The sequence below is a fragment of the Nylanderia fulva genome, unplaced genomic scaffold, assembly GCF_048542155.1.
Source record: "Nylanderia fulva isolate GAGA-0341 unplaced genomic scaffold, ASM4854215v1 Scaffold6, whole genome shotgun sequence".
Taxonomy (NCBI): Eukaryota; Metazoa; Arthropoda; class Insecta; order Hymenoptera; family Formicidae; genus Nylanderia; species Nylanderia fulva.
Window position 1 is genome coordinate 5,878,381 of NW_028190698.1, and position 25,478 is coordinate 5,903,858.

The following is a 25,478-nucleotide window of genomic DNA, read 5'->3' on the forward strand; positions in this document are numbered from 1 at the left end:
GCGGACTTATCTAAAGTTAAAGGCGAGGATTCCAAAATTATTTCCTCATGTGCCCGATAGTCCTGCGATAAATAAATTATTGTTATACAAGGAAAATTGTTTGCTTCAACAATTGCGAATATACATCGTGTCGTTATCGTCAAATGGAGAGCGTAGGTATGTCTGAACGACGCACGTTTCCAAGATAACATTTCGCAAAGTTAAATTCAACGAAGATTCTCGGCCCGCGTGTAATTTTCCAAGACGACGGAGGGGTCACCATCTCGCAGATTTCCCAAGCTCAGCAGAAACATGCTAAATTTACTGTGAGTTGCAGACGGCGGACTAATACCGACTCTCTCGCGTCGTCCTCGGCGTAACATAATCCTGCCGGTTTATCCTTTGCTCAAGAAAGCTTGCAGCTGGTGTCCCGCACTTTCAAAACATGCTAGGATGCGGACTCTTTAATTTTCCACCTTGGATAATAAATTATTTCCTTGCTAATGAGTTTTACATACGAGAGAGATACATGTCATCCTATTTATAATTACAGAAATTTTAAATTCTCTGTCAATTTTATATTGCGTGCCTCATAACGCATGCATTTTTTCTTTTTTCTCTTCCTTCCTTCCTTTCTTTTTTAATCCTTATTTTTTAAATATTATTAAACATCTTTTGACTTTATTCTGTCAGATATCGTGTCAAAGATGATCGTTAAGATTCATGAATATGTCAAGTCGACAGTGACATCGTAATAACTACAGATTGTCTCTGCCCTTGCAACATACTGATCATTATACTCCTGCATGTAATGCATGCAAATTACATCATAGTCATTATGTTATTCGATCAACTTTACCGCAATTTAGTGTTATATGTTAGGTGTCTCTTCCGTAACTTTTACATAAACGCTTTTAAAAGTTTGCCGACACAACGGATTAAAATGCACATTTGTTAACAACATTGTTATTTCATCAGATATTTTTTCCATTTATATTATAACGAAAAGATGATGTGACTAATGAATAGATCTCATGTATATAAAAATATTTTATAATATACTATTACGCATTATTACAGAATTACTGTAATTAAGAGTGTTATCGATTTGTGAAGAGTGTTATACGTATAAGTTACCAATTAAAAATAATAATCGTAATATTTTCCAATGAATCTCGCGCTAGTCGATCCCAGCAAATGCAATAAATAAAATAGCCTTCGCGCCCGAGTAGGTAATAATGATTGACGCAGTAACTAACTTTGCTGTTGCTCCGCGTAGCGAAATAACTAAATCTAGATTCTTCGAAAGAGCTTTTTAAGGACGCGCAATGCGGGATATGTAGAAAATAGGCCGCAGTGCGTCGGCAATTGAGTATCAAATAGGACTGGCAATAATTCACATATACGAGAAAGGCGGCATTAATTACCTCCATAAATCTAAACGTTAATGCACGGGCGCGCGGCTAATTGCGCGAAAGACCATGCCAGGGTGTAACACGCTTGGTCCCTCGGACTGGCCTCGAGGAATCTCAGATTCACTCGACATTCACGAGGAAGGACGGCGTATCTCGCTGTCATGTCGGTGCTCCACGTGTGCATACATCCCGATGCTACATCCGAGAGTAATTCGTCATGTCTCGAAAGGGAGGAAGGAAGGCCTACGTGTATTGTTTCCATACGACTCGTCTTTGAATCGCGGTTGTATTTTTAGCCTTCCGTGCCGTAATCAAGGGGATATCGAGTGAACAGACGATGAACAGTGGAGATAGAGATTCAGTGCGGGAGTGTGAGTTGAAAGAGGAATAGGCAAAGAGAAGGAGAGAGAGAGAGAGCAGCTTTCGTCTCGCAGTGTCTACCGTAAACCGACGATCTTATTGCGAAAGCTGTGGTGGCTTTGAAGTCGTGCCCGAGAGACGAGGAAAAGGAACAGAACTGAGCGAAGAGGAAGGGGTGACTATCACGCGGTGACGTAGGGTGAAAGGTAGGGAAGAAGAAAAGGCGAGCAGCGCGCCTTCCTCTTTTCCTTCTTCTCCTGAGCTTTAACGGGAGGTAGCGCGCGACAAAGGAGGAGAATAAGGGGTGAGAGAGACAAGAGCCCCCTGGAGGGTTCAATCGTCGTGGAGTATAAAGCACCGACGACACATATCGACGAAAAGATAGAACGTCGCTTAAGCGTCGTCGTGACCAATGGCCCGGAATGCCTTTTCCGGTATCGGGCCAACGACGCGTTACACGTCGCAGCCGAGTTACACGTACTCATAATTTTTCGATGGAGGCGGAAAGAGGATGGGAGAGAACGAAGGAAGAAGAAACAGGAAAACCGGGTGCGTTGCCTCCCTCCTTTTCGATAGGACACATTATATCGACTAGATCGATCTTGCCGTTCCTCCACACGTCGTAATGTCACAAACGTATATATTATATACATATATATATATATCGACTATGTAACATCTGCGACTGTTCGTTCTAGGTCACACGCTAAATCGCGACATGGTCACGTATATAGAAATATCTTCGGCATCAAGTCCCGATGACGCGACTTGTCCTCTGTTATTATTGTTTTAATATAAGTTTGGACTTGTTTCCGATATAACGCGCGCCTTGTTACGTAATTTCGCGAGACGGCACACTCGGTGCAATAAATTATTCCCGAAGTCACGTAAGATACACATTATACATATTGTACATGACCTATATATATCCACTCTTATTGTTTAACAATAATTAGACAAAGGTGCGAAGAGCGCGTCAATAGCCGCGCTGTTATCGCAAAATTCGTTTCTATATCATTAGTTTTATGGAGGTGTCCTCGATCCCGCTCTGCTCTCGAGCTATTAACCTTCCACCTCCGCCGGTATCTATCCGCTCTCCAGATCGACCTCCCGCCGTCGCCGGCATCGGGGCTACGTTCATAGGTCACCGGTTAATACTTTACGAACGCCTTCCGCCTCCCGGAGGAGAAAAAGAATTCCGGATGTGTGGGTGTGTGTGAGAAAGTGGGTTACGCCGGATGGGTCGCGCGATGACAGCTCCGCCGTATGATTCGCAAGCGACAGTTGGACCGTATCCCGGAGATGTGATGCACGGGAATACGCTCGCAAAAATATATATCCACGGAATCATATATATCTACGACGGAGCGATAATACTCCACGGGCGCAGGGAAATGTGTCTTCGTGAAAACGATGACGACCACCGACACTCGGATCGATGAGCGCACGAAAGACGGAATGGATAATCACCTACGTTCTCGTGAATAAAGTCCCGCTAGATTTCTCTGACGCGATGAAAAAAATAAAGGAAATCTTTCTGGATCTATTAGGAAGGAGATCGAGTGAAATTTGTTCATTTATCACTGCGAGCGGAGTGACAGTTCTCTATCGAGAGTTGCAGTCTTTTGTTGCTCTCTAATTACGCGTTCAACAAAAAAAATTAACCGGAGCGAGACTAGTCGGTTCTTATAGTTTTTTTTTTGGATGCTGAATACAAATCTGGTTTCAAAATTATTTCATCGCGTCACAATTTTGAGAAATTTTTAATTAAAGTTGCAAAAAAGAGCTTTTTTCACGAACTTTGTTATTATATGTATTATGTAGTTGCAATATGAGACGTGTTAGAGAAGTTTTATTGCATTCAAAATAAAGTATAATGGTAGGACTTTCATATAAAAAAGATTTATATAAAGAAAGCATTTTTTTAATTTTGACATCTCTTATATTGAGTACCATTTTGAGCTCTTTAGTAAATCATCAATGACCTAAGTTATAAATTAAAAGGCCAACTTAACGAGCTGATTAATTAGGTGTTAACAATTTATTCTAAGTCATGAAAATAATACAAATAATAATTAGTAAACGTTTCGACTGTGTCTTTATCAATACAAATATCGCTTTGCTAACATATCTATAAATCAAATAATTTGGAAAGACAGAACTTATACATGTAAAATATATAGACTTATAATATGAAAAACGCAGTATAACACATTATAATTGTTGGCTTGAATTACGGCTGATCGTTTGAATTAGTCGTTAAAGAGCCTAACCTCGAACATCAGATTTCTGTAGTTCTTTTTAAATAAACGTCTAATTTTGTAATCCATAATGTAATAATGATATCTAATGAACTGTGAAATAATTAATGTGTTAGCCTGAATATTGGATATTTGATTTTTAAATAGATAGTGATCACTTACATCTATGTCGAGACGATAAAAATTCTTTAAAATATTTTTTGTTGAAAAACATTATAAATAATGTTTCTTTTCAAATTATTTGATTTATGGATATGTTAGCAAAGCGATATTTGTATTGATAAAGACTGTTGTACAGTCGAAACGTTTACTAATTATCATTTGTATTATTTTCATGACTTAGAATAAATTGTTAACACCTAATTAATCAGCTGGTTAAGTTGGCCTTTTAATTTATAACTTATTTTAATTTTACACGAGCCGAATTTTATTTCTCATTATATATAATCAATGACCTAATTGTAAATCACAGATATCTTCCGCAACACAGCTCATATTTAATCATATGGATATCTTATTGTCACATCATGGCTTATCTGCGGATCTGCGATATTTTGAATATCGCCCTACGTTCTCCGAAAGAAAGAATCGCAGGGCGTAATGCTAGAGCTGTCAACTAACTTATCTTTTTTAAGGCACCGCGAGTTATAGTGTAGAGTTTATAGATTGGCCTGTTTGACTCTTGCGGTTTGTATTGTATATATCTTTTATTTTTGACGGTTTAACTCTCTTTGAGATTATGTTTACTTTGCTTGTCAGATCGTACGCTTATGCGAGATCTCTATGCGTCTACGATATTTCAGATATATCGCATTGCGTTCTCCGAAAGAAAAGACTCGTGGAGATCACAGAACGTAACATTATTAATATCATAACAAACAACAAAAATTCCTTTTGAGAGTTCAAAATCCTAACAACATACATAATTTTGATTGTAATAAAACTTCTTCAGCTTATCACATATTGCAATTATAATGTGACAAAGTTCGTGAAAATAGTTCTTTTTTGCAACTTTAATCAAAAGTTGCTCAAATTATGACGTGATGGAGCAGTTTGAAAACCGGATTCGTATTCAGCATCCAATAAACTATAAAGAAACGACTCATCTCGTTTCGGTGTTCGAGAAAAATCATGTTTTGTTGAACAGTATTATCATCGACAATAAGAAAATTATTTCAGTCTCATATGTTTCTCCTCTCTTTAATCATAGTAAATTCACACGTGACAAACATTTTACGATACTTTTATATAATGTAATGCAAATGCAATCTCTATCCGCGCATCATGTTGAAATATCTCGCAGGTGTACAAAATATTAGCGCACAAAGCTCTGCACATGATCGTACCTTACCCCATTTCGATTCGCGCACCTGTTCGAACGCGCAAACGACAAAACCATATTTCAGGAGAACACACAGGAATGGGCTCACGCATATAAAACGATCGAGCTACTCCATACAGATCCGCATTTCGCAATCAGCCTCGGTTTCTGTCTCCGCCAATCGGCCAGAAGAAGAGAGACACCGGGTTCGTGGCCCATAAAGTTTAATCGCCGTTATTCCCGCGGAGGATATGTATCGCGTATCTCTCTCTCTTCGGTCATTCGTGTACAGATTCGGCAGCTCGTGTACAGATATAACCTCGTGAGCCGGACACTTTTAAATATCCCGTCCAATGCAACGGATATATGTATATCGGATTTTCCGCGATCGCGCAATAGCCCGAGGCGAAGTTCGCGAAATCCGCGGGCTATAAATTTCGTGACGTCGAGGGGGCGAGCGCCGGCGTCGCGTCGGGACGCCATCGATACGAAAATTAATCGAACATCCGAGAATTGAAAGTAAACGACTCCTGGGTGGAGGCGGATCATAAATAGAGCGGCGAAATGCATTAATATATACCGCGGACGCGCGCGTTTACGGACCAATGATAATGGCGATGATCGTTTGTCCATCGGAGTGACGTCTTCGTTTTTATTGCCGCTTTATATCGCCCGCCGTACTATAATTCGCAAGATTTCTCCTTCACATTTCGCAGCAAGAGAGAAAAAAAAATCTGGGCTATTCGACGTTGTCTCGCATAGACCGATGATTTATCGATGCTCGAGGAACAAAAAGAGTATGTTTATTTCGATGTGTTTATTACTATAACGCGAAACAGTTTTCTTTCAATCGCGCCAGTAATTCAGTAATAACACAGTGCTATCTCAATAATTTACAAATAACACAACTGCGAATATATGGAAATTTATTCGTTATATATGCGTCGGCCTAATTTTATTTCCTCGAACTGAAATTCGGGACAGCCAGACGTCTCGGGCTGTGTGTTATTTATCACTACTTTTAGAGCGTTGTGTAGCAGTCCTCTTCATTTTATAAATGATGTCGTATAACGCGAAAGCTCCGTGACGTATCGGGAGACATATTTACTGAGACGAATCCCATTCGGGCTATTTACTCGACAACTCTTGACAGAAGCTACCAGCGGACTAAGGTTGTTCTTACAAATGTTATGAATGCGATTCATACAAAGAGATAAATCGCGTGCAACATGCACTAGCTCTTCTTAGACTACAATTTATATCACTTAAAGCTAACTTTTATGATGTATCAATTTAAAGAAATTTGATGCAATATCGGATATGAACTTTATAGGACTTTTTAAACTTTTTAACTTTCCAACGTCACGCAATAAGCTATAACATGCAAATTGATAATTAATATTAATGTCAGTTCTAAATCAATTTCATTTGCGTTTTATATAGTATATTGATGTATATTACACATCTTTTTAAATTAGATTGAATTATATTTGACAAAATTTTAATTTCAGATTTAATCGCCAAAATACTTATAAAATTGAAAATTTTAAAGCTATGAAAAACGCAGAGTAATGCTTTCTTATTACATTTTCGTTGAAGAAAATTCGACTTCCTAAGATCTGAAGCCATCGTTATAAAATATGTATTTAAACTATTCCATTCATTAGCCTTTCCGTTTAATAGGTCTCGGAATCTACTACTCTTTAAGAAAATTTTAGGGATGGTTGGCTCATTTTGTTGAATTTCAATATTAAATATTTCATATAATTAATCATTGAATTTCTATTTAAATATAAAACAAAGTTTACTTGGAATTAATTGAAGCACATTAATATCTGCAAAATATGATTCGTGTAAATTCTTTAATTCTCACAGTCGCTTATTCTCGTAATGGCTATTGATTTTTCAACATTATTAAAATTTGCATACTTTAATTTAACATGTTTTCTGACATTTATGAGTGAAATGTAACGCTAATGGTATCGGATACTCTTTATATATATGTACTTGTAATAATGTATTCATTGATTAATTCAAAACTTGATCAAGAATTCTACGTGCTAATAGCACCGTAGATGATTATGACGGACATTATTCATGAGAATATTAATATTAAATTTATCGATATTAAAACGAATGTAAAAATGCTTTTTTGTATTTCTTTTCTTTAAAATAAAAATTGCGAATCAATGTTTAAAAAATTAATTTTCATCAGATTTTACATGCATATTTTTAATATTTCATTTTAAGAGAAATTTTCTATAAAATTAGCTCAAATGGGTTTTAAAAAAAAATTCAATTTTCTTACTAAATAGTTTTGTCTTACAGTTATAATTAGTCTTTTATGTTCCTTTTAATCTTTCTTTTATAGTTTATCACGTTTTCTCGTGTTTTCTAACATGAGGAGTATAAAGTGACGCTAAAGCATCTTTTAGCTTTGCACGTACAATACTGCAATGCGAGTAAGCAGCTACTTGATCAAAGTATACCAAAGACGTTACGCTGCAAACTCCAGTTTGAAACTACTTGGTTAAGTATTAACGCGACCGTAAATTAGTATATCGTACACACCCCACATATCGCTGTAATCTCTATGCCGTTGAGAAATTGATTTTCCAACTAAAATTTACGATTCACATACACACATACATGCGCTCAACAACTTTTTCGAACGCTCGTGCATATCAAGCGGCCATTTGTCGGATTGTGCACTTAAGGGTTTTTGCGCGCGCCCATCTGCCTCTCCCTCGCCGAATTCACGTCAGAAAATGAGAATCGCGAGCCTTACGAATTGCAAAGCGAAGCGTAACCTGACAGGAGGGATCAAGACGAGGAGTTCGTTTTCAACCTCCGAGAAAAGATCTCCCTCTCTGCCCATCTTGATCCCTCCCACCCACGAATTCTAACGTACTTCTTCTTCGCACCTGAGATATATCTTTCCAGATTCGGGACTCGCGCGCAATCACGCTGGAGTATCTTGATTCGCATAAATCTCTCGTAACTCGCCCCGGATACGAAAGAGAGAGAAAGAGGGAGATGAAAAGAGAGGCTCTTCCCTCGTGACAAGTACACGCGTAATAGGAGAAAACTTTACGGGGCTGCTCTGAATCCGGGAATGTGGGATACGAGACTGAACAGCGCCCATGAATTCAAAACAGGGTTGGAATATCCCCAGGTCTCTCTCCAACGTCGCGACTAATGCAATTATGCGCACTGACGTTCGCGTATTCTCTTTATTGCCACATCGCGACGCGCTGTGTAACGCGATGTGGATCGATTATACCTCGTTGACGAAAATGTTCGTGTTTTATCGGCCGACCATAAAGTACAAACGTACCGCGGCTCTGAGGGTCCGGTGAAAAAACAAGAAAATTAACTATTCGTAATGAATATATACTGTTTTAAATGTCGACGCGAGATGTGACGAGTGAGATTGCTCGAATAGCAGCGAGGAAGGTTACATCCGAGGAATTTACAAAGGTTTCCTCTTTGATGATTATTTCGGAATCCAAAAGCGAATGCATTGAGTGATAAAATTTTTAGGTATACTGGGCCAGATTGACTTACGCGTTCAAATACACGAACATGCGAATATCTCTAAAAGAATTTGAGATATCCACGAAATTCTCTCTCTTTCGCTATTTTACGTTTTATATAAAGATCTAAATGGTGTGTATAATAATGAAATGTTTCAACTACAGCGAGTTGAAACGTTTTACTTAAACAGAAAAGAAATCGATGTGTAAACATGATTACATCATAAATTTTTCAAACCTGATAAAACTATTTAAAATGGTACAAAAAGAATCTCATAATTTCTCAAATATTTTCCAATGCTGTAGCTATTCGTTTTCTATTTGCGCAAAGCAACCTTGTACGATGATTCGGAACAAACAAAAACTAGATTATCACGAAGGACGATGTTTCGTCTTAATCGAAATCTACTAGTGCGAACTGTAGTTAGTTACATTGGTATGGAAGCAGCTGTTACTAAGTCCCGAAATCGTATACCGGGATCACCGTTAACCACAAGCTAAATCCTTTGAGGGATCAAAAGGACCTTATCCTTCGAGTTGTTGACCTTTGTGACACGATATGCCCCCGCTATTGGATACGGTGTCAGTAACTTCGGCGTCGCGTAAGTAATCAACAGCGACGCGCATAATGCCCCTTGTTACGGATTAGTACGCCCGATAGCACTGCGTATATAACTGTCTTGAATGCCAGTGACCATTCGATGGCAGCATTCGCTTCGGTAAACAGAATACACACAAGATATATTGCACCTGTTAACTGTAAATGCAATGTTATAACTAATTATCAGGAAAGGAAGCCCTTTTTTACATTTTTGCAGATACTCGTATATTGATTCTTTATGAGAATTTGAGAATTTAAATTAACATATTTTTCGATGAGATTGATTAAATATTTAGCATCTTGCTATTTATCGCAAAAAAAAAAATGAAATATCGTTCTGAATAGTTTTACAATAAAATCAATTTTAGAAATAATCATTTAATAAAATACACTAATTAACGTAGAAGTAAGAGTCGTGATTTTCGAATTTTCGGAGATCTTATTAAATTTTTCTCGAAAATGACAAAAGGTCGACAAAAGGAAGATTACAAGGAGGCGTTATAAATCACTCTTCGCGAGGTGTATATTCGCCCGAACGAGGAGGATACGGGCATGGATTCCTGCTCAAATCCGTTAGTCTTCCGTACTCGTACGGCACTCTTACGTAGCGCAATTTTCGCGAAAAGGAGGCAGGGAAGAGAGCACTCGAGTGGCTCGCAACTCGGAAACGAGGAGTGTGCCGGCACTCTGACGCGACCGACCCAAAAGCACATACTTCCCTTCCTTCTTCTATCCTTTCGCTTGCTATACACCCGGCTCTTTACAGTTGCTTCCGGTACACTCGCATATATAATTCCTGCAGCTTTCGTTACACACAACCGCCGTTAGTATTCTCACCTCGTACAAGATCGAGCCCCTCACGACTCGCGGCGGCACGTCACGTTGTTCCTTTGCTGTATCCAGGGACGACAACTCTTAGCTAGTTTGTACGTATTGCTTCGCAATGTATGCTTAGAATTAATGTGCTAAAGATATTCCAAGGGTTTGTTCTTTTTTTTTATATCTCAAAACTTGTAATTTAATTTACTTAAAGAGAAAATGGACTTTAAATTTGCATGAGTTGATCTAGACTTTAATTTCTTTTTCTCAAAAATTGTCGGTAGACTCCTTAACCATTTTTCTCACTTCTTATTTTCATTATGAGGTATTTTCTCAATAAAATATTTTATATTAATTTTATATTAACTTTTCTATATTAATTTCTATATAAAATTAATAAATTAGAGATATCCTTAGTGTTTAAAAAATATAATTAAAATTAAAAATTGCTCTTTATTTTTATTTGTTGACTTTAATAATGAATTAAAAGTTTTTATTTTTCAATTCTATCGTAATTTCGTCTATATTAATTTCTCGAAATTGCAGCAATCGCCATTTTCTTGTTTGATCTGTGGTATCTGTTGTTGAAAGGACATTCGGCGGGTCTCGGGTACTCTGTATACTCTACTAAATTGCATGAACAAGCAGAGTCTGAAGGGCGGATATTACCACGAATATACCACGATATCACGCTCGCAGTATCTCAGTTGCTTGTCACGGTTTCTATTTTTGTCCTTTGAAATTCTGTCCTACACATTTTCCATTATGTTAAGAAACGTCAAGCTAAATCCCATCATGATTACCATTACTACTTATTCTTCCCTTAGAAGATAATCTGGATTAAAGTTAAAAACTCAGACACAGTACAATGCTCGGCCATAAGAGTAAGTGTTTCTTGGAAAATTCCGTTAATTAGTAAGTAAAGTTTAGGCGCAAAAGTAAGAGAATTTCGCTAATTAAGATCTAATTTATTCTATAATAGAAGAGACACTCTCTTATCGCGTACATTATTATATTATATAAATATACATCTTTATATTATATCCATGCATTCGCCAGAGTCGGGCAAAGCATAATTGTATCAGACTAGAATATCGGCACTTTCGAGATGAAACCTCGATGAAATAAGAAATCGGACGTCTGTCGCGCGTGATTCTTCATCGCGCGATTGAAGCACGACGACGACGACGCATCTGTTAACAGAAAGCGGCAACTGTCATTGCGGAATCATCGATCAGAGTATACAGGAGGGACGCGACGTCGGAGAGAAACTGCAAACGTTTGCCCTGGACGTTCGGCCTGTTTCGAATGGCACCCCGTGTGGCAATGCGCCGTACCGGGAGCTCATATTCGCCGTGATTTATCGTACTCGCGCGTGCAACCGCATGTAGGCGCGTCACTCCGCGCGGTCGGTGGATCAGATCTGTCCCATAGATCATGGGGGCCGAACATGTATTGCGCGCGCGACGAATAACACGGAAGTGAAATAAAACAGAAAGGCTCACTAGCTTTACCTGAATGACTAAAAAAAAGAGCCATCGAAACGGAGAAAAACGAAGATTCATTCACGTCAGTTGACGCACGGCTAAAAACGAACCGTAACGCGTTGTCGAAGTTAATGCACCAGTATGGACGATGTGTTTCGATTTTTTCCCTCTCCTCTTCTTTCTCTCTAACGCAATTTTTTTCGTGTATTTCAATTCTAAGGGAACGTTTCTCTCGATGGACAAAGTTTTAGAACTAGATAAATACAGAATATATTTGCGAAAATTAATATAAAGTTTTTTACTAAAGTAAAGAAAAGCGAACTTTCCCTGAATCACACAAATACGAAGAATAATGATTTTTTTTTTGTATTGAGGCAATTGTTTCTATTGTTATAATGAAATAAAAGAATATTAATATGATAAAACTGAATTTCTCTTGACGTTACAAATAATGAGTAGTTCAATGAATATAATTTTGTATTCAATTTCCAACCGATTTTTTTTTTATTTCAACAAAATTTTTTCTCTAAAAGTTTTAGTCAAAAAATATTTAAAAATATTATTTTTACGAGTAATTTATAAGTCGCCAGTGAAATAAAAATACAAATATAAAATGTGTTAATAAACCGACCACAACTGGCAATGTTATTCTTTAGTTATTTATTCAAAATTTAGACAACGTTTCGACCTTAGTTCATTTTCTAATATCACGACGTTAATGTCCAACAAACGTAGGACGAATTTTAGTATGAATTTTATTATGTAGAAGTGTGTCAATTTATTTCTTAGCAGACTTGATAAGGGCCTGAACTAAGGTCGAAACGTTGTCTGAATTTTGAATAAATAACTAAAGAATAACATTGCCAGTTGTGGTCGGTTTATAAACACATTTTATATTTTTAATATTATTTTAATTTTAAAAAATATCTAAAAAAATATTGAAATTTAAATTTTTTTACACAATGTTCAATCAAATTTTCTCAACTTTTGAAAAAATTTGCAGTTGAGAGGATGTGCGCATCTTCGAAGACACTCGATATATAAATGCGCAGCATGAAACGAGCTCCGTAAAGTGCAAAAATGTTACGTAAACTTTAAGATTGAATGAAAAGCAACGTTTGCAAGATCCAAAACTTAGAAAATTGAGCTGTCAAAGTGCAAACATGAAATGTAAAAATGTGTGCAACGAAAATATATATGTATGTATATATCCGTAAATATATACTACACACAAACATATGAATTTAACTTTTAAAATGTTGACTGTAGAGTAAACAACGACATAAGCTACACACAGCTTTGCTTTTGTTATATGTCACTAGATATGTGTGAACGATGGTATCAGTTATGCAATCTATTAATAATTACTACATATCGCGTATTATTTCAACCGTTCAACTATAGTATCGATCAAATTAATGCGCTAATTTATCAGTTATTGTAGCTGTCAGATTAAAACCGAATAAACGTATTCTATATAATGTAACCGTAACATACGCCCCGTTTTTCACAGATTAAAGACAGCAGATCAGACAACAGAGAAAAGCAATATAAAGCAGATACGTCGGCGAAAACGTTGTACATTGGAAGAAAACTAATGTCGTAGCTTTCGTAGACAGTCCATTGATTCGCAAAGTATGCTCGAGTAAACTCCGGCAAGGGAGGAAGAAGATTTCTCTCAAGCCGATCGTCGATGTTCGAGCTGTGCCTTTTGATTTCTCTTCTCTGCCGGAAAAGCAGGATCTTTTTTTTTCTTTGTTTCCGTCCTGTAGAGAGACGACTCTTTCCTTCCTTCCTTCCTCTCTCGATATCGCCATCATCCTCCTTAAGCTCGCGTTCGATAGCAATAACGACAAGCCATGCGATAGCAGTATCTCCTTCACCCCCTGATTTCTTTTATATCCCCAAGCTTGTTCTTGTCATATCGCATGCAATGTTCCCGCGATATTCTATATCTAATTCAATCGTGTATTCGTACCCTGAAAGGAGAATTCGTGAAGCGAAGGCTGGATTTGTGCGCAACTTGGTTCGTAACGAACAAGCCACAGTCCAGACACGTTCGCCTATCTTCTGCCGTAGACAAGCAAGCTTGTAAAAGGATACCTAGAGAATCCTTTATAAGATCGATTCGAGCATTGGCTTTTGGCTTCTTTCTCCCGCCGCACGTTTCGCCACGAGAGTCGTTTTATTCGAACCGCCTCGAATGATCCTGCCTCTTCTTTCTGCCTCTCTCTCTCTCTTTCCCGTTTGGTTAACTCGATATCATCCCCTGCAGCGCGCGAGCACTTACACCAGCGATAAACGACGCTTAAATACCGGTCGAATCTCAGCGCGATATAGGATCCCCGCTTGGAGAAAGGCCGCTATGGTATCGCTAAAGAAAGCGGTCGGGATAACTAGGGTAGAAATTGGACTGCTCGTATCCATGGTTACCTTACACGTGCACAAATGCATATACACGTATATATATATATATATATATCCGCACGTCTTTAGATACGTGCAGAGCTATCCGCGCCACCATCGCGGTCAGGATTTGCATGCATGCTGCGCCAAGATCTTTCCAAGAAACTCGACCTATCGGATATCTATCGCCTCTTACGGAAGGAAAGAGGTAGCTGCGCTGATGCACGAAAATTTGCTAGATGGCGGCAAGCTTGGAGATCACTTTGAAATTTCCGCAGAAACGCATTGCAGCGTTCTACCCGTAGTCATAAAGATGAACAGATGCCTGTCACTTACTTTTTCATATGGAAATCTTCCAATAAGAGTATTCTTTTCACATGCATTTTTACATTGTACATTACATATATAGAATACTTAAACTGCTTTTTTTATTATAACGTATCAACTACATATATTACAATTAAAATAAGAAGTAATGTTAAAATATTTCGCAAAATTTGCGAGATTTGCTTGTCACTTATCTTTTCATATGAAAATTTTCCAGTAAGAGTACATGCATTTTTATATTGTACATACATATGAATATTTAAACTACTTTTTTTTACTGTAAAATATTACAATTAAAATAATAAGTAGTATTGAAATATCCTCGCAAAATGTTGCGAGCTATTTTTCGAGAACATAAACATGTAAAAGAAAATTATATCGAAAATTATAGCTATTTGACTTTAATTTTTAAACTTTTATATTTTTTTATATTTTACATTTATGTATATTTTTATATTCATTTTTATTTGTAAATTTTTTTACAAAATTGCAGCAGTATTACTATTAATACAGATGCGTCGTTGTATTCTGATTTGCGCAGATGAGAACAGTGTTTAATATACATATATTCGAGGCACAGAGATTCAATAAAAGCACGACTTAATATCTCGAGGTATTGCACGGAATTATTTCAAGGTATTCGAGAAATGCTGCTAATTAGAACGAATAGAAGATACAAAGGATCGCAAACTATTGTTCCGGAAAATAAAAAAGAAGTAGCACCTGGTACAACTGGCGGCAGAGCGGGCGCAAGAAACTGCCCGTAATAACCCATTTCGAAACGACGTTGAAACCGCGGCGTAAATGAGTCAACCCTACTACCTACGAAAGCCTGGTCGAGGGCTTATATTTCATAAGTGAGCGGTTACACCGAAAACCGCGCGACACTTCAAAGGTGCCGCGGGAGAGGCTTGAGGTCTGCATAAAATAACCCGGAGGTCAAAAGTATCCCGTTCCCGCGGAAAGTATCCCGCCTGCACGCCCGTTCGCATAAATTCAAGGACTAAACTGTCATTGCAGAGGTTTCGCATGGGCTACGCCCTTAGATGCGATGCACATTCAGAACTGCAGGCAGTGGCATTTCGAAGCGTAAACCCACGGCACGAGATCTGTATATATGTATGTGTCATATATATGTGTACTGGTTGTTATTGTGCACTGTTCACCCAGAGTGAGCTGCCCATCATAGGGTTGGTTAGTGCGTAAACACACGTGCAACATGATGCGTTGTGATAATGATGCAACCTACGCAGCGGTAATCTAGTGTGGTGATCTCATAAATATATTTATATACATATATTTACCCTTGCCTTTTATTGTTATAAAGTTTCGCAAACCACATCGTTTCCTAACAAATGTCTTTCCGTTGTCATCGCGTTGAGTATCCCCGCCCATTTTTTAATTATTCCCCTTAAACGTATTTCTACGCGTAACTGTTGGAACGTCGAAACGTTTTTACGATTATTTTCTCTAATTAAGCTGTATGCGAAAGATTTAATCAGTATCTCTCTTTCTCGTTAATCCGATGTAGAGTTATTTGCAAACGCTTTTCGCGATTTACGCGGAATATCTGACAATTAATTTGCGATGGAAATTAAAAAAAAAAAAGTATAAGAACAGGCTGCTATGTAGCGGATCAAACAGTTCTATATTTGATATAATTTTTTATAAAAATCTCATTTGTCTTGTGTACACTCGTTTTTATCTATTTTTGCGTTGCGTCAGTCCCCCATGGAGAGATGGTCGTATTTTTTTTTCGATATCAATCGGTTCCACGTTCGCGATATCAATCGAATATATTGGTTTTCAGATATATGCGCGCATCGATTCAACAAGTACTGCACGTGCAATTAAATGTGCATTACTGCGAGATTTCATATCTCGTTCGCGTTGGTACTGTGCATAGTTCTATAATGGCTTGCTGCTGTGCAGCTGCATTTCTGGCAATCTGCGTCTTGAATGGCAAAGAAAGAAAGAATTCCATTTTCAGATGACGAATAATGAAATTAGAAAATACAGACTTCCATAAAAAGCATAAATCAACGGTATAATAGTATTTTCTCTTTCTCTCTTTCTTCCTCTTTTTTATTTTGTTTCTTTTTCTTTTCCATATTCTGATGAATGTGGAAATAACTTTTTCTTTATCTAAAAATTAAAAAGTGTGGTTTAATTTAGAAAATTATATTAAAACGATTTTAACGTGAGTTTAAGCTTCAAGATTGTGAATAAATAAGAGCGAATTCCAATTAGAAAATTAAATTTTGTTTTTATAACACTACAATCATTTCTTAGAATTTTCACATGTGTGTCAGTTTTTGCTTATAATTCACATAATAAAAAAAATTTAGTTTTTAGTTGTGCAGTATTATCAGAAAATTTGCGTTTTACCGCAAATTAATTAGATTAATCTTGAACAGTTCGTATTTTTTTGAGAAGAAAAATGCGTGATTTTATACCATATCTTTGTCTTAGCAATTTATAATACAACAGCATAAATTTGTTCGAGGTCTCTTATCAGAAATAATTCCAGATATATCCGCTTTAACCTGGTCTCGAATTTCTCGCTTGATTACTTTACTTAGATAACACATAGCGTTACATCTATCTTAACCTATGTAGGCTTTGTGGGAATGCGGGAATTCTAGAGAATGCGGTTGAGCATGCGAAGCAAACATCGTTAGCGTTTCTACCTTTTCTTCATATATATGAAATAATGTCTGCTTTGTAAACGCGCAAATAAGTAACGTTTTATAATATTTATTTATTGTATTCTTGTTTATAAAACATGAAAACAACTTTGTTGTTATAAGATATATTTTCGACAATTATTATAATTGCAATAAATATTTATTAGATAGTAAGTTTGATATTAATTCTAAAAAATTTTAATGTTAGAAAAATAAAATGAACAAAAATATTGATCATTCTTAAATGTTAGAGTAAAATTAATAACAATTTGATTATTTAATTAACTTTAAATAAACTTTACTTTAATGTAATTTATCAAATTAAAAGTTTTTTCTGAAAACAATTGCGATAAAATTTTGATCGAAAAAATCAACTTCAAGTTTACTAAAGAATGTTGAAACAAGGTATGTGGCTTAAAAGTGCATTCGTGAAACTTTTGACAAGAGTAAGCAATTAAAAGATCGAAAAGAAAGTTTTGCAAGAGATCTTACAAACTTACGAAGCTTTCGTTTGTCGAATCATGTATTTTGATTAAGGAACAAATTACAAGATTATTCGATTCGTCGTTTTGCATCTCGGTAAAAAATCAAATAATTTTTTTTCCAAAATCCAATATTGCGAAAAGATTATAATAGATAAAATTATGACATGAATACATTATTATACATCAAAATTCTCTTCGCAATATAATATAATGGATTGCAATATAAATTTTTTTTCTTTGACAAGACTAGCAACATTTAATCTCATAATAGAAAATTTCACGATCCGTTAGGTAAACTCAAGCGATTTTTTTAATTTTCCATTGCGCGGGACACAAAAGTGTGCTCGTGGGAAAAGAAATATAGCCTTCCTTTGGACGCTTACAAAGAAAATCCCGGGCGCTTAAATATGACGTAGCGACCGCCTTCTCATAATCTGTATTCAACCGCTGTAATCACTTTCGCTCACTTCTTTCCGAGATTGAATTTCACGGGTAGCTGTTTAAAAAGTAGAATTTATATTCGGCTGAGCGCACTTACCGTGCAGGGAATAAGCATCAATGCTACTCGATCATTAATCATTGATCAAGATTCTTTTTCTTTTTGCTCGCGTCGCCATATATCATATTAGATCATGCGAATTGTATCATTCTTTAACTGAGAAAATTCTAAAGTTAGCAAGTGCTCCTCTTAATGTGACTCTTATGTTTTTGCCAATATTATTTGTTGAAGCTAGCAATTAATTTTTGTTTAATCTATCAATTACATAATATATGTGAATGAAGTTTATTCCGGACTCCCCTAAAGGTTGCCGAGGCGTTTTCAAGGGACCGTCAAACCCCTCACAATCTCCAATTACATAATATATTATACTTATTAATTTAGTTATTTATTTAAATTATTATTTTGATATATGCAAATTTTCTGATGAAAAATATAAAAAGAAAGTTGTATATATATATGTATTTGTATATGTATATGATAAAAAAAAGGAATATTTGATGATCTTATAATAATCGGGTAATCTTGTTTTTTACTCGCGATAGTATGCCCTTTAAAAAGTTCAGAGTTGAAACAGTGTATGGATTATCATTAGATAATCAATAACAATTATGTATAACATGTAGGCTTCTCACTACATGGTTCTCTTGTTAGTTCTGTTCGGCTTCACTTGATTGGTTATCAGAAACTACCATCTAAGATTCAATTTCACTGCAATGCTGATTGTTATTTGAGAAGATTGTGTTGCGTTTCTCTTGTAATTATTTCAGATGTCCTTGCATTTATATGTTTTCCCACAATTAGTTTCTATAGGATGTACCGTGTAAAGATTAGCTAATTCTTTTACGTATAACTTCAAAAATAGTATTTAAAAATAAAAAATTATATTTATATTACATCTTAACATTGAAAACGTTATATAACTAACATATATATACATATATATATATTAGGAAATTGCTTACTTTTTTATATCGATTCAAACTTGCAATTACTATAAAATACTCAAGAAGAGAGAGAGCTAGAGAAATTACGTTTCGCAAAATTCTGTACTGAAAACGAGGTACGATGAATAGAAACTATTGATCTATCTGATCGTCTACATTGACGAAAACTTCGATAAACTTCTTACGATTCACTTACAAATCACTCTACCGTACGATTCACCCGAATAACTCACTTTCGACGCCATCATGACTCCCGGAACGATAATGATCCATTAAGAAAGCCGGAACTCTGTCATTCCGGCCAATACTTTCAGTTCGCTCGTTGCCGTCGCGGCTCAACGAGAACTGATCTGGCGCAAAAAGAGAGAAAGAAAAAAGAGAGAGAGAGAGAGAGAGACATTAATCGGAGAGAATACGGCGCCAGGAGCGCGAGTCCTCTAACTTTTCATCGAACTGGAAACCCTCGTCTTTGTACTTGGCGCGGGACGTCGTTGAGTGCGCAGGATGACGAAAGAGAGCAGGGTGTCGGATATAGGGCGAGTGTTCACCTCCCAATTCCGGATGAACGGATTTCGTTGAAAGCAGATTTACATCTCTCCAGCGTTCTTACCTGCTCGCTCGCCCTCTCTCGCGTAAATTCGCTTTTTTCGCGACATTTTCTTCATACGATGTTACGACGATGGGCTCACGCTTGATTTGTTACAGGTGGACCCGACCGCGAGGCAACAGCGAACGAAAGATGACGACGGGGCGCAGTGGAGCGAGATCAATCTCACCCTTCAGCCATTCCATTACACGAACGGCCAGTTGACTCTACGTTGCACCGCACAGATACCCGGCATCTATTCGTCGATGAACGAGCTCCAGCTCGGCGCGGGTGTGCGCGAGCCTGTGCCCGAAAGAGGTGACTATAAAAATTTTATTTTCACCGCCCAGGCCGCCTCCTTCTACCTTGCCACTTCCCATAATATCCTACAAACTGCCGGCCACGGATTTCCGTGCCTTATAAATCCCTTCTTCTTCCGGGATTTCGCGATTTCGCAACTCGTTGGCCGTTTTCACGAACTTTCGCGATATAACGTGTACTATTACGCCTGATCTCCGAGTCGAATGGCGTCGTTTAGAGATCGTTACGTCGAAATGGAGAAAGGTCGGAGAATATTCTGCGCCCTTAGCTTATGATTTAACATTTTTCTAAGCTGCGATTTAATAGCTTCATATATATTTACGCGTTACCATCCTCTTACTTCATTCGATTCGAGCCAACTATTTGAATGATAATAATCGAATTTAGTTTCCAACGTGAATATATTCGAAGGAATGTTCAAGGTTAACGTAAATGAAATCAAGTCTGATTACGTTGGTTCAAGTTAAATTACGTTCGATTAGAATCAGATCAGGTTTCTCGATATCCAATATCGCTATATGTAATCTTACCAGCGGATTAGTATGTGATAGCCTCCTTGTGACATATATATCGGTAATTGCAGCAAATTCAATAGTAAAGCTCGACGAAAAGATCGTCAGGAGCGCGAGAAAAGAGAGAGAAGGAGAAAGAGTGACAGACGGTGAAATATTTGCTTACGTGTTGTAAGACTATATTCGATCTGCGGTCGCTCGTCTGTTCTTTTGATGATTCTGCGACCAACACTAACACGCGCTCTGCGAGTAATAGTCGCTCACGCTCGGGCTACCGGAGCCCGGGATTAGTCGGTCGGTCGCACGGACTAATAAATTTCGAGAGCGGGGTCCACCCACTTGAAATCGGTAAGGAAGCCTCCGGTGCATGCTGCGCTCGCTTCCTGCACGCGACGTCGACGAGATTTAATTGAGCGGCCACGGATATAACCGACGCTTCCATTACCCTTCCGCTCGACCGACCTGTCCTTTCGCCCTTTGCCCGCCGTATCCGGCGTTCCAACTTTCGTCGCCGCGTGTACGTGCACCGTCACTGACGCACCGATGATGTGTCTGCCGTTTCTCTCGTGGATGTTGCATAGACGCGAAATAATTCACGAAAGTTTTGCTCACAGAAGTACAGATTTTCAAAGTTGCGCATCTACTTCGCTTTTCTCTAAAAGCACGTTAATCGGAGTACTATTTGTAAAATGATAATTTTGGCATGTATTCTTAATTATTTTAATTCTTTATGAAAATTATTCTCCATTCGAGAGAGATTTTTTATTTAATTATAATGTTTGAGAAAAATTGCAACCAAATATATTACATGACAACATAATTCATTATTTGCGTGTTCTATATATTTTATTAATTTTTACTCGACTTTTTATAAAAAAAAAAAAAGATAAAATAATACTATTAAAAGTTTTAATTTCAGTAAACATTGCGCTTTTAGAAAATAGCCAGACTCTTTTATTATGAAATTATCGAACACGCGCGCGGTTACTACATTTTATCTATTAAATCTCGTTGTAATGTCATGTCATTTCGACAAGTTCAATTTTGTTCAAACAATCGCGCACTATTAATTCTGTGCCAGAGATTGGAAGCTAGTTTAAAACCTAGCTTTGAAGTTGCAGCAGTATGTGTCAATAGATTACACTGATGTAGCTCTCACTACCAGTGTACCCGTTGGCAATCCCAATTTTATGATCGCATTCGTACCCTGCGGAATCGAAAAGTATCGTCTGCCGATAATCTATATCCTGGTGTTTTGAATCTGGCTCTCCATGGATTCTGTTCAAAATACGGGTGATTGGATACTTCCGCTCGCTCGACGGTCGGGAAAATATCCAGTGGGTTTTTGCGTATTGTGCAATTCGTCCTGGGAAAATACGATGAACGTATAAGCGTTGTTATACACCTTTTTGTCCCTTTTATAATACGATATTCCCTTTTTCAGAAAAACCACGTTATACACGAGTTTTATTGTTTGCTATTATATATCATATTGTGCGTGCGGTTTTTTGGTTAATAAATACCATACTTCATTTTTCAACAGTGCTCAACTGCACAATCAAACGATACTTAAATTGTTAACGCCACAATCTGGCACAATCATATTCTACGCACTTCATCTTGCTTCGAACGTACTTTTTTATTGTTATGATAAATAGTCTCTTAAAAGATTTTCTTGTTATTTTAAAATATAACGTAACTTTTTCGTATGCTTTTATATTTTATGTAGCGACGTAAAAAAAAAAACTATATGCGTTATGTATGATTTTCAAAAAAAAGAACATTCCAAAATTTTCAAATAATCAATTTAACAAAAACTATCAATAGAACACATATCTAACATTCAAAATATTAAGGAGAATTCAACGTCAAAGTGTTCAAAGGAACTATGGATGAAACGATAGTACGAGATATCTAAAATACTATATAGAAATTTTCAAGATCTTGTCTCTATACTGCAGATGTAAGCTTTTATACGCGTGAAGATATAGAATATATTTGCGTTTGGTATAATATAAAAGAGGGATGTTGCCGTACATTTTTTAGTGATTTTCTTCCGCTGACGTGAACTGAAGTTTAATATGTGAAACGGGTGCAAAGTAGATGGATGACTTGAAGAGATGGTTGGCAGGTGTTGTCGCGAAGACGGTCGCGAAGAATGTTCATGAATTCACCGACGTAGTTGGCGCCTCAGAAAACTTCTTATCACGACATTGGAGGATGATGATGCGGGCGAGCGCGTGATATGCAGCGCGTGTGCCGCTTTAATACGTCAAGCTGATAAACTCGCGTTATTTCGATATAGCCAATCAACTATGCAGTGGTAAACCAGAGTTATTCCGAGGTAGGTAATCAACTATGCTGCGGTAAACCGAAATATCACACGTAATACGAAGCTAAAGTTACAGCGATATTGCAGTATACATTGTTAACCATTATTAAGCATAATATACGCGTATACGCCGTATCTCCGTTAAGTAATGATATTCTTCATTTCTTGATAGCACGTTCAATATAGATTCTAGACAAGAGAGACCTCCAATGTCACAAGCGCCGATAAATTCTATCAGCTATATCAGTAAAACATTTTGACATACAATCTGCCGAGTAATCCTTTTCCCCAAAAGTGCATACATACATATTTTCGCAATTTGCGCAAATAAAGGAAAACCATTTGTACGGGAAACGAAATTAACGCGCGTACATTCAATTCTGTATACAAGTTGACCAGTTGCCAGCGGCGTAAATTTAATAAATCGCGGCGGAACATGGATTACGAAACATAAAAATTTCGATTTTAGCGCATGGCGGCATTTATCAAAAGTTGGTACACACATCTGACGGTACCATAATCACTTTTCCGCCGGTTCGTGTATTAATCCCTTGACATTTTTTGTTAAATATTATTCGCATCTGTCGAGACCTACTGCACTGTTAAGCTGCAGTGGAGTTTGGTTCACCTCACATATTTGTTTATTTTGAAAAGGCCGGAGGTCTGTATTCCGACGAAAGCGAGACGTACATTTTATTTTCAATGACGTTTGCCCGATAACATTTAATAAGCGCCGATCGCATGCAGCATGCAGTATTCTATAAAAGACTTGTGTGGCATTTACGGAAAATAAAAGCGACCACAAAAATAGTATTTTTCGTTACGTTCTTTTTTTTTCATCTCAATAACTCGTGTCTTTTATAGAATGTCCGATTTATATGTACTATTGATATAACACAATATATAAAACATGATAAAACGGGGAGGTTAATCTTGTGCAATGTTACCAATTCGATATAACGTCACTTCACAGTGAATTGTTTCTTTAGCTATTTTTAAACCATAATTAACGCTAGAACGCTGTTATTGGCAAAGCAGTTTTATATATTTTCCTTAGTTTATATTTTGATATGTTTTATAAGTATGTATTACAAATTACATTTATATCAGTTATTATTATATATTGCATATATAGCTGACATGTGTATTTATTCAACATTATATTAATTATTCGGTGCTGAGCTTACAAAGTGATTCATAAGTATGAATAAAAAATAATGTGTAAGTTTATATATTTATTAATAATTTTACTTGTCAAATTGATTTCTACTAATTTTGTTAAAATGTTTTGTTTAACTCAATACACATGAAGGCATATTATAAATATCTAGATACATTTGCAAAATCGTAAGTTAAATGAAACAAGTCGAGAAATAACAGACATGTTTAAAAAATCGTATATTCCTTGATTGATTGACGCTTGTTTCGCGTCCGAATTACAAAACTTATGCAGGAATATAATCTCGTTGGGCTAGAAAATGTATTATTTCCCACCGAGATAATGTCATATAACATTTCCACGCGTGTCACGCGAGATTGCGTCTTTCCTCCGGAGACTTTGTTCTCGCACAGAAAAACTCGCGTCGTGTACACGGAAGTTTAACGGCAGCTATCACGAAATTTCGGTAGATTTCAATGTATACCCTCGTCCCACATACGCCGATGCGGTACCGAGATACGAAAGATTCGCGATGTCTCGTTGGGGAAACTTGCTCGAAACGAGACGACGGTCCTCACGACGAAACTTGGTTTCTTCTCTCTTCCTTCTTCCCTTTCTCTCTGTTTCATGTGTTTTCTTCTCTCGTTCCTTCAGCCTTGATATATCCTTCCTCTGAAACCCCATCCACCAGCTTCGCAAATTATCCAAGTCCCGGGACGCTAATCTCACGTGTACGACGACGAACGAGGTAAGAAGAAAGAGATTTGAACATCTTTGGGTCTACAGTTCGTCTGCAGTTCAAAGGTTACTCTGCAGTATATATTCTACGTGTGTATTCTATACGTTTGAGTATACATGCGAAATTACATAGAATGATTTGGAACAACGCGGCACCGTACAGTTAGAAATAATTCCACATTGTTTCACATTGCAACAAATTAATTTTACTCTCGAACATTTAATTAATTTGTCTGTATAATTAAAATCTCATTATCGTATCTCATTAACGAAACCTTTTCGTGTGCATTATCCGTTTCTCACGGTTTGCACATAACATTGCTGTACTATCGTTATTTAATACATAATCTTTTTATATCGAATATATTTTAATAAACGTTGTTTTTATGCAATTTATAGAAATTATTTCGTCCTGACACGCTGAGAAACTTTTTAAGCTTAATCGTATCTCAACAAAAAATTTATAAAAACTCATTATTATTTCGCCTTCTAGATCGGGTATTAAATCCCGCGTTGCCCTCTAATTACACACCGTGCGTATAATTTCGCGTCAGCCATGCCCGATCGTAGCGCAGAACGAGAGGGTATTCTGGACGCACTTTAAGAGTAGTTGTTATCAAAGCTTTGCATAGCCGATTATTACGCGGCTCTTGTTCCCGTAAATTCTCCTCCGGGCGAAGAGAGAGGAAAACGCGCGTGG

General features: G+C 37.0%; 1 protein-coding gene across 1 annotated transcript in view; it reads left to right on the top strand.

Moving 5' to 3' along the window:
* LOC114940614 (uncharacterized) overlaps positions 1-25,478 on the top strand; it is a 139,644-nt gene that overhangs the window by 104,776 nt on the left and 9,390 nt on the right. The window contains exon 5 of the mRNA XM_029315338.2: positions 19,836-20,034. Coding sequence (XP_029171171.1) covers positions 19,836-20,034 — 199 coding nt within the window. The remainder of the gene's footprint in view (positions 1-19,835; positions 20,035-25,478) is intronic.